At 39.5% G+C, this 10,572-nt stretch overlaps 1 protein-coding gene across 1 annotated transcript in view; it reads right to left on the reverse strand.

Moving 5' to 3' along the window:
• Nucleotides 1–1,461: 1,461 nt before the first annotated feature.
• Nucleotides 1,462–10,572, reverse strand: part of entpd8 (ectonucleoside triphosphate diphosphohydrolase 8) — a 20,145-nt gene continuing 11,034 nt past the window's right edge. The window contains exons 5-9 of the mRNA XM_015396441.1: nucleotides 7,569–7,796; nucleotides 4,844–5,113; nucleotides 2,542–2,661; nucleotides 2,283–2,417; nucleotides 1,462–2,210 (exon numbers count right to left, since the gene is read on the reverse strand). Of these exons, the coding sequence (XP_015251927.1) occupies nucleotides 1,998–2,210; nucleotides 2,283–2,417; nucleotides 2,542–2,661; nucleotides 4,844–5,113; nucleotides 7,569–7,796 (966 nt within the window). The 3' untranslated portion in view covers nucleotides 1,462–1,997. The remainder of the gene's footprint in view (nucleotides 2,211–2,282; nucleotides 2,418–2,541; nucleotides 2,662–4,843; nucleotides 5,114–7,568; nucleotides 7,797–10,572) is intronic.

Here is a 10,572-nt window from a genome sequence, read left to right on the forward strand (position 1 = left end):
TACTCCAGAGTGTTGTTCAGCATGGGGGTGAGTAGAAAATGAAGGCTAATCATGTTTTGGGTGTACTATTCCTTTAAACTGAGCCAAGGATTCAAACAGGAGGTTTGGATCCAGTCTCCTTTTTGAGGACGTTGAAATTACTCTATGAGCAAGGGAATCATCTTCACCACGACCCGTTCAAGTGCAGCAGGAAATCTGAGTGGCAATCAGCGTCTCCGTTCACATACACCGTCCGAGTTCTGGGTAAACCCTGTTCCGCCCTCCGCCGAATCAGACATACACTGGAAAACCAACACACAGATTGGAGTCAAGGATCCTTCACTTCTGGAAATGTGAGTCAACAATCAGATCCTCTCCTTCAAGATCATCGAATCAAATTTCCCACTGAGCCTGAACTAACAGTCTGTCTTCCCCTCACCTTCCAGTTCCGGCTGAGCAGAGTTCAGGGAAACTCTGCACCTAGCTTAACTTCTTCAATAAAATCCGTCATACTTTTCATCCGTGTCTCTCTGTTTGGTTTCACTCCATGTGGGTCCGAGCCTTAGATAAAATCATGACACTATCCACTTCTTTAAAAAGAAGTGGTCTCCTATGATTAATAATACATCTCCCAGTGTTTTTCACATTGGAAATGAAACATAAAACATGGCAAAAGTGTTGATGTTGTTGCAAGACCACATGCTATCCCTCTCATAAGTCGGTGATTGTGACCTTATTGCCCAACCATTTGATGATTGGTGTAGCTAGTGATGTAACACCATGGGAAACGTGGCAGTTGTAGAAAAAAAGCAGGTTCTACTTTGTATTTAAATGTGATTGCAATGTGGTCTACTATGTGCAAAATGCCTTGAAAAGTTTAAAAGACTGATGCATTTAAATGTGTTTATTTTTTTAAAGATTCGGTTTTACAAAAGTATTATGTTGTCTCAGGAAAACAGATAAAAGATCAAATAAAGATATTCTTTGGAGTATGATTTTAGTGAATGTTCATGTTTCAGAAATAATGATTTTTTTTTTCTAAAATGAAAATATAGATTTAGGCAAGCTAGAATAACTTTTGTAACAATTGATAAAAGTATAGTTAAAACACAACTGTAAAGGTAAAAAATGAGATGGGTGCAAAGGACCAATAATTGATGGTGTCTATGCTTGTCATCATGATACATTTATGCTGTGTATGTCTTAGGTACAGGAGCCATAAAATTTACCAGGATAAGTTCTACAGGGGCAGTGACCCCTGCTGGCCTCTGTCTAGAACCACCCATGATGGAGCGTCCTCCTCTCTAACAGAATATCATGAGGGAGATTTTGTGACCTTAAAGGTATAGTCGAGGATGTTCTTTTTCTGAGTGGATAATTAAAATAAGTGGTCCTCCCAGTTGAGTTGTCAATCATTCTGGTGATATGTTTATGTAAGGCTGTTCTACATGCTCGTCCCCATTTTCACTGTGGTGAGTCTGACAGTGGAAAAACTACAAATCCCTAAAAGTAAGCTTGTATGAGCAATGCAAACAGCAACTTTTAAAGAGAACGTGCACAAGGAGAAATGCGCTCATGCATGTGATTAATAGTCATTCCCTCTCAGGTGCAGGTACAGTTGTTGTGTTGTGCATGTGCATTTTTTTTAATTGGAGAGGGTGGGTCTTTTCAAAAATCTGCAAAGATCCTCCACTATACCTTTAAGCTCAAGTGCTTTCAAAGATTTACCACCGTGAATTCAAAGTTTGCTTGGCCAATCTAAAAATTCCAGTTTTTATAATAGCAAAATAAAAACAGAAGAAATCCATATAGAGAGTCTCCACTGAGAGCCAATATTTTTCAGAGCAGAGTATGATGTTTGTTCAACATGTTATATTAGACGATTGCTTTGCTGGTGACAGTTCTTGGTTAGTTTAATTTTATACAAACAGTTGTGGTTACAAATTTGTTTTATAAACCAAATGCTGAAGAAAAAAAAACTTCTTAGCTCTTAAAAAAATTCAGGTGGTGTGTTACCCTTAGAATCGGAAATCTTCTCCTCTAATGTTTGCATTGCTGCAGATCATCATGCCATATACCAGAACAAAAAGAAGAAATACAACAAAGAGGAAGATGATGCCACTCCAACATTTCGGGGGGAGAGCCTTCATCACGCTAAGACTCTCTGCTGGCACTTCATTGCTCACGTTCAGCATATATCCCAAAGCCCATCCCACAGAAGCTCCCCCTGCCTGTAGTGAAAACAGAGAGATGGTTTACATCAAATAAGGACCATTATGGTGTTTGTTCTGTTTATGTCTCACCTTCTTCTGAAAGGAAATAGAAGGAAAGGAAGCCTCATCAAAATGGTACGCATTGGTTAATAGAATCTGTACAAAATTTGACATGGCACAGATATTCTTCATGTATTTCTCTGACTGATTTGTCTTGTCCATTATCTGTAAATGAGAAAAAATAGGTTCCATTTCAGTCCTAATATGTCTGTGATAACTTTTTACTTTTAGTCCTTGTATATATACTAATTACTTTAAATGTCTACAGTATGTAGTTGTAGAAAAGTACCTCTCTGATAGTCATATTGCAGATAAGCTTGGCTGCTTCCACAGCACGGCTAGGCGATGTGAGCGTTATGTTGGTAATTTCTTTGATGTATTTCTGAGTGAAGTAGAAAGCGGAGAATGCCTGTGAAGAGACAATACACTGTTACAACCAGGATTACATCTTATTAATCCACATATATATACATTTTTAAAACATGCTTAAAATGATCCAAGCAGACCATGAGGCTGCAAAAAATATTAAGGAAAAACAATGAACAAGTTGAACAGACAATGGGGTATGTAGAACAAGGCATAGGCGACATGAAGAAAAGAAGATGACAAGAAAACAATCACTACAAGGTTGCAAAATATAATGGCAGGGGTAGAGGTCACCTTCCAGTAGGCCTGGACCTAAACAACCAGCCAGAGCTACAAAGGGGTAGTTTAACTCAAAGTATCAGATTTACATCAGAAATTAAGATAAAATTCTACAAAAATTATAATTATGTTCCACTTAAGATTAAAAACCTTTCTGTTATCTCTCTCTTTCTCTGTCTGTCTGTCTGAAAGACATATCATTATTTTTAGATGATGTATATTGTATAGTTTTTACCTGTTTTGCCATTTACAACACATATCAAATGCAAAATGAAAGCCAGGAGCAAAGCAAACTAATTAGTATATTTAGTGCCATACACAGATCAAACTGGGACATGGATAGGCATTGCAAAGGCAGACTAAATGAAGCTGGTTAAATAGTAAGTTAAAGGGACTTATAGACATGAGTTAAACTGCATGGCAGTATAGGAAAACCAAAACGAAAATTAATAATAAAGAACTAACGTAAAAATCCTACATTTACAGAGAACCTAGAATAATTATAAAAAATAAAAGGAAAACTCAAAACAATAATGTGCATTGGAAATACTGTAGTACTTATGGAGACAAAAGGAATAAATCACATTATCAGGATGGCAGGAATATGGTCCAAATAAACACACAAAAATGTAAATTAGAAACTCTGAAATCACCAAATCATGGAAAAGAGAGGATACTTATTGTTTGACTGATGTGACAAGTTACAGATCTAAAGATACCACTTTAACATTTTCACTGTGTTCAAGCTCAGTATATTTACACAAACAATATCACTCATCAATGAACTGACTTTGAGAGAGCCCTTCTCATAGTTTCCACCAATTGGTAGTTGTGATGCTCTTATCAGGAAAAGGGACTCTATGTAACCTTGGGACAGCTCTGGTAAAATGGCTTTATCATCGGAAATGCATATAAAATTTCCACTTCAACTCATTATTGCATTATTTAATGTTAATCTGGATAATAAAATGCAAACTACATCAAGTTGAAATTGTAACAATGCAATAATTACTGTTTTCTGTGTTCATCAGTGGATTTGGCACCAAAACACCCTAGGTCAGAAGTCTGTTAATGATTTTGATACTGTGTTGAAAAAAAAAAAATAAATAAAAGTAGTTTTTAGGATGAGCTTTAGAAATAGGTAATGAGGAGGGGCAGATCATTACACAGTTTTGGCGCAACAGCGAAAAAAGCTCTGTCCCCTTTGAGCTTCCGCCTGGAGCTCGATATCTCCAGGAGCAGCAGGTGAGGAGGGGCAAAACTATTTAAAGCTTTAAAACCAAATAAATTTTTCCTAAAATAAAACCTAAAAGGGACAGGTAGCCAATGGAGGGACGCCAGCACTGTTATGTGCTCCCTCTTATGTACCTGCAGTTAAAATGGATGTGACCGAATTTTGCACCAATTTTGGGTGCGAGGGAGGACTGGTTCACCCCATGAATAAAGTGCAACGTTCCAGCAGAAATGTAACAAGGGCACAGATTACTGGTCTCAGATTAGAGACGCTTCTCCAGAGCATAAAAAGGAGTTGGCTGCATATGCTCCCTGGACACCTCCCTATAGAGGTGTTCCAGGCATGTCCCACTGGGATGCGGCCCAGGTGACAGCCCGGGGGAGGCTGGAGGGGCTTTGTCTTTCGCACTGGCCCCAGAATGCCTCAGACTTCCCCCAGAGTAGCTGTAGGAGTTGTCTGAGGGAAGGAAAGTCTTGGTGTCTCTGTTTAGACTGCGACCTGGTTGTGGCTAAGTGGAAGATAACGAGTATGAGTTTTAGTCAAGCAGAAATTTCTCCTGAACAAACTTCTGCTCCATAAAGTCTTTAAACAAGGGCTGCAGTTAGCTGTAAGGGAAATGATGAATCTGAAAAGTTAGCATAGAGTAAATTTGTGCCAGATTCTTCAAACATATTCTAAATTTATTTAGTTTTATTTTTAAAGATCATCTTACCATGAAGCTCCCTGTCACCTTTGGCTGAAACACTCCATCAAAGGAACACATTGAGTAGGAACAGTGGCTAAAATTGAAGATTTCAGATACAGTTTTGACACACTGGTTGTAATCTCCATTGCCCACCACTTTTATAGTCATCTGAGAATATTGGGCTGGTCTGTATTCCTTTGTACAAGGAGAATCAAAGATGTCTTTCTCTAGGTTCATAGAAATATTAAACATTCGTGGATAGCAGGGGTTGATTAGATGTCCTGTCGCATGTTGCCTCTGAAAGTGGAAAAAAGATGAAAGTCAGAAATGGGGAAAGAACAGCCAAACTTAGTGTTATAATTTTTTTACTGTCTTTTTAATCACGAAAATACTCCAGCTTGCTGGGACCAACATAGTGTTGAGGCAGTGATGAGAATCAAGGAATACTGGTATGAACAAATGACATAGTTCCATCACATCTAAACATTAAACCAGAGTATATCATTCAACAATTACTCGGTACTTGAGTGACCTTTAACATGTTCCTTTTTTACTCTCTCTTGAGTGTTTTCTTCTATTACTAGTTTTTACTTTTATTTGAGAAAAAAAATGTTAAAGTACTGCTGCTATTACTTGACTACAATTTTGGGGAAGGCTACCCAACTCTGATAACTACCTCAAGACTGATAGGAGCCCCCTCTATTTTTTACAGCAACAGCAGAAGTGAAAAAGGATTTCTCTCTTCAACTCATTGCAAGGTAACAGTTCTGAGGCTTGACAGAACCCTAAGCACAAAGGACTGCAAACGGTTAGATAACAAAAAATCATGGTCCCAGTTCTATACACTTATTGCATTCTTTTCCTTTTATATAGCGCTATGATTGCATTTTGGATTGTCTAAGATCTATAGAGTTGATCTTGGACTAAAGAAAAAAGGAAAGTATTCACTACTGTACTGTGAATATAATTAGATTATTATCCATGCGAAAGCTTGAAAGGTCTTGTTTAGAAGATTTCTAAAAGACGTTTCGCCTGTCACCCAAGAGGCTTATTAAGTTCTAAGAAATGGTGGGGAGCACTGAGATGAATATACTGTAGGCGTAACAATGAACTGGGGAAAACAAAATATGGCTCTTATTGTAATGCGCCGGATACAGACCCAAGATTCACCACAACAGGTCAGTGACAATTTTAATAGTTTATTAAAAAGACAGGTAATAGAAACCCTGACTCTTGGGCATACAGCTCTCGTGTGCAGGCTGGTAAGTCCTGACTACGCATGGAGTCCAGACTCTGAGAGCCAGCCAGGGACAGGCAGTGTGTCCAGAGATAGGTTCAGACATCCAGCAGATGAACAGAGGGAATATCCAGTAGGTTTGTCCAGTTTAGGATCCAGATATGAACTCTGAGTATCAAAGAATGTTGGAGGAGGCAGATAGGTTCAGTAATTTGCAGGCAGAACGGGTCATAACCACAGATAATCAATCCAGTATCCAGAGACTGACAGAGCTGTTCTCAGGCAGGCAGACAAATCCAACAAGAGGTCAGGCAGGCTCAAAGATCAGGGGACAAGACAGGATCTATAACAGGCAGGCAGGCAGACGGGTTTTCAGGAAACAGGCTGGAAGGTTCTCACTGGGTTGGCTCGAAACAATCTGGCACTGGAGACTGATCGGGACGGAGCTTATATGCAGGAGGCGACAAGTGAAACCAGTGGAGATGACTGCAAAGAGGGTGGAGACTGAACCAGAGTGATAATAGGAGACAGAGTCAGCTCCGGTTCCAGGATCATCACACTCATCCCTCCTACTGGATTGGCCATGGAGGTGTCAATGCTCATTAGGGGGTTCTGATGCGTCGTTTACTCCCTTGTCAGAGTGATTTCGGTCACATGGCTCATTAAAATGTAAGGGCAGTTAAGAGGGGAATCTTCTGGTTATGTCTAAGACCACCTCTTCTATTGAGGGATGTTTTTTCCAGGTTAACAATGATGGCTTCCTTAACTCCCTGCTCAAACCATCTTTCTGCCTTGGCCAGAATATGGACGTTGTTGTCCTCAAACTACTGTCCTTTAGCGTTCATGTGTGGGTGAACAGCTGAGTCCTGTCCTGAGGAGCTGGCCCTTCTGTGTTGAGCCACGCATCTGTGAAGCGGTTGCTTGGTCTCTCCATTATACAGGTCTGTGCACTCTTCATGACATGTGCGGTGTAAACAAAGTTGTTGGCCTTGTTTCTGTGTGTCTTATCTTTATGGTGAAGCCGTTTTTGTCTCAAGGTGTTGCCGGGTTTGAAGACCTGACATCGATACTGGACACTGATGACCATGGTCTCCTATGATGTCATATCTCACATCTCACTGAACTTTTCAAGCTTGACCATTACCTGGATGACTGAGAATCTTCACAGACATATCCATGGGAAGTTTTTATTTTAGTGGTTCCAGTTTGCAGATAGTTTGCATATTTTGAAGAATCTGGATCACTATAGAGTTGTCTTTTGTAATATATGTATAATGTAATATAAATTAAGATTGAGGCGTGACAGAAAGGAATGTTCTCATCTGTTGGTATGCATAGAATGAAGCTTAGATGCAGATTAAGCTCTTAAAATTTTGGATTGTTTTACTTCTCTCGCACAAATCAAAATGCATTGTCTTTTCAGTTCTCTGGATAATTGGTTGTCGAAACGCTTGTTTGAACCCATATAAAGATAAACGCACCAGAAACCTAACCTGAAATTTGTATCATTGATACCTGGATAAGATGAGCCAACAGTTTCCTGAGAAACTGGTCTTGTCCATAGCACAGGAAACTCTGGGTGTACAATGTGTAGGTTTTTCCATAAAGGGTTAGTTTCATCAGATTATCTTGGTTCTCCAACTTTTGGGAGGTTTGAAATGTAATCTGAGTGGAAGCTCCACCTAAATCCAAAGCTCCAGTTGTGCTTCTTCCTGGATTCAGCCAACGTCCAACAAAACCATACTGAAAAGCAGGAAACATTGTATTTAGTACAAAAACACATATTGAAATGTTTTATAACTCATTCAGTGTAAATGAAGCATCACATGTTTGAATGTTATTAATATAGGAATAATAAAAATAAAAACATTTTTGGCTGTTTTTTTTTGTGCATGATCATGCATCTAAATCTGTCTTCTTTTTCACATTTATTGTACTAAAATAAATAGACACAATCATGACAGCAGTGTGAGTTAGAACAGTACATATTTGTACAGAAATTGTCCTGTTTTTACAGGGTGACACTCACAATTTTTTGATTGATACTTTATATACATCCATCCATCCATTTTTTTTACATGCTTAATCCCAAGTGGGGTCGCAAGGGGTGCTGGTGCCTATCTCCAGTTGTCTATGGGCGAGACAGGTCGCGATTCCATCACAGGACAATCAGGAAAAACAACCATTCACACACACACTCACACCTAAGGACAATTTAGAGAAACCAATTAACCTAACAGTCATGTTTTTGGACTGTGGGAGGAAGCCAGAGTACCCAGAGAGAACCCATGCATGCTCAGGGAGAACATGCAAACTCCATGCAGAAAGACCCCGGGCCAGGAATCAAACCCAGAACCTTCTTGCTGCAAGGCAGCAGTGCCACCCACTGCGTCACTGAGCGATACTTTATATTCATTGTGTAATATCCCTTATAATCCCTTTTCAAAACAATATCTCTAAACTGGGAAGTAAAACTAAGTATGGTTTTCTTCATAACATACTTCAGAGGTGGCCTGAGACATTTGTATTTGCATATGAGGGTATTTATTTGGTTATTCTAGGACAATGATGATGTGGTGCTAATCCTCAGAAGTATAGTACTTTGTAAACTCTTTAGGCAGGTTTGAAAAATGCTGTAAACAAAGAATGCTTTTAAAAAATGGAGATGTTAACCATTTTTTTGATCAATCATCAAAATACACTGAATAAACCTTGTTGCATTTTATTTTATGCGCTGCATAGATTTTATTGTGTTTTATTGGCTCTCGTACTGTGAGTCAGTAGATACAGTTTGTAACCTGGTCGGCCATTTTCTGGGGGCAACTGCTTGGTTTGCTTGCCTTTGTTGCAACAGGCCTGTTCATTGTACCACAGTTCTATTAAAAGTATAAATTTTATTGATCAGAGATATTTTTAGATACTGTATTTTCACGACCATAAGGCGCACCGTACTAAAAGGCGCAGTCTCAGTTATGTGTGCCATTGCTGTATTTAACACACACATAAGGTGCACCGGATTATAGGGCGCAGGTTTTATATACCGGTACATGTCCTCTACTACGTTTAAATACCTCTACTGCGTATTTAAAAATAGAGCGGGAGCAAAACTGAGTATGTTTGTGCTTTATTCATGTATTTATTACAAAGTATTAATCAAACCTGGGAGCTGGCCGTGAGACAGACACATGACACATGCTGATGACACAGAGCGCTGTGATCACTCCTCTGAAACAATTAATTGATGCATAAATTAACTTAAAATGCAGAAATCTGCCGGCAGAATATGTTCGCTTTTATTATCCTGGTGCCTGCAGTTTAGATTATTTAGATGAAAAACACCTACCAGCTGCCGCGGTGAACCACGAGGAGGCGACCCGGCCAGAGGCTGCTGTTGAATGGGATTCCAACTGACAGCGCACCGCTGGTATGTGGGGGTTTGAGCGGCTCCAACAGAACTAATATTGGAAGGCAGGATGGTAGGATGGACTGACTGCAATTATTAAGTTTTCAGGTTGACTTTCTCACTTAAAAACATATTAAAACTACTTTATTTCCACTGATCACAGCAAATATAGCTGCAAGGCAAAGAAAGGATAGAGTAGCTCCGCCCAACGCGCGTCAGACACACTTTTGCATCGGGCAGCTAGAGCAGCAAAGCTGCTTCAACCGCCCGTCAGAACTAACTGGTACAAGCAGCAAAAATGAAGCAGCAGACTCTTGCTCTTGCTGCGTCCGGTAAGAACGTAGCATTACTTTGAACGGACGGTTCACACCGATGTCGAGCAGTTGAAGTTCCTTTGTCAGACCTCCCGGAATAACAGCAAGCACAGCGTTCATTTGTTTCACCATGTTTTTCACATCGGCTGTGAGATGGGCACGCATGGAGTCACAGATTAACAGCGATGGTGATGCGTGGAAAAAAACACCTGGTCTCCTTACATACACCTCCCTCAGCCACTCTTTCATCATCTCCTCAATGAGGAGATGAGGAGTTCTGCATTAAGCACATACATGTTCTTTTATACACAATCCACGCCCACACTTCCCCCTTTAAAGTTCTCATAGTGGTCTCAACAACTTCCGGCGTAACAACACACATAGGGCGCACCGCACTATAGGGCGCGCCGCACATTTTGAGGGAAAAAAAGACGTTTATATGCGCCTTATAGTTGCGCAAAATACGGTAAGTGCATTTCTCTTTGAAATTCATATTTATATTTAAGGTCTTTGGAACATTTAATCCAATTTTTTCACTGCAAAAAAGAGTTACTTGTACAAAATACTTTGTAAAATAGTATTTTAACTTAATATAGTGTCATAGCCTGGTCTACATTACCAGATTCATTTCCGGTTGCGAGTTGGACACCACCCACGTTGCCCTTTATCAGTGTGGGGAAAGTTATCTTTCTACGTGAACTAGTTAAAAGTTCAGTTCACACATTTTAAAATGAACTAGTTCAGTTCATAGTTCATAATTCAAAATTTTGAACTAAGTTCACAGTTCCAAAAAATGAACTAG

The sequence above is a fragment of the Cyprinodon variegatus genome, unplaced genomic scaffold, assembly GCF_000732505.1.
Source record: "Cyprinodon variegatus isolate N-32 unplaced genomic scaffold, C_variegatus-1.0 Scaffold798, whole genome shotgun sequence".
Classification (NCBI taxonomy): domain Eukaryota; kingdom Metazoa; phylum Chordata; class Actinopteri; order Cyprinodontiformes; family Cyprinodontidae; genus Cyprinodon; species Cyprinodon variegatus.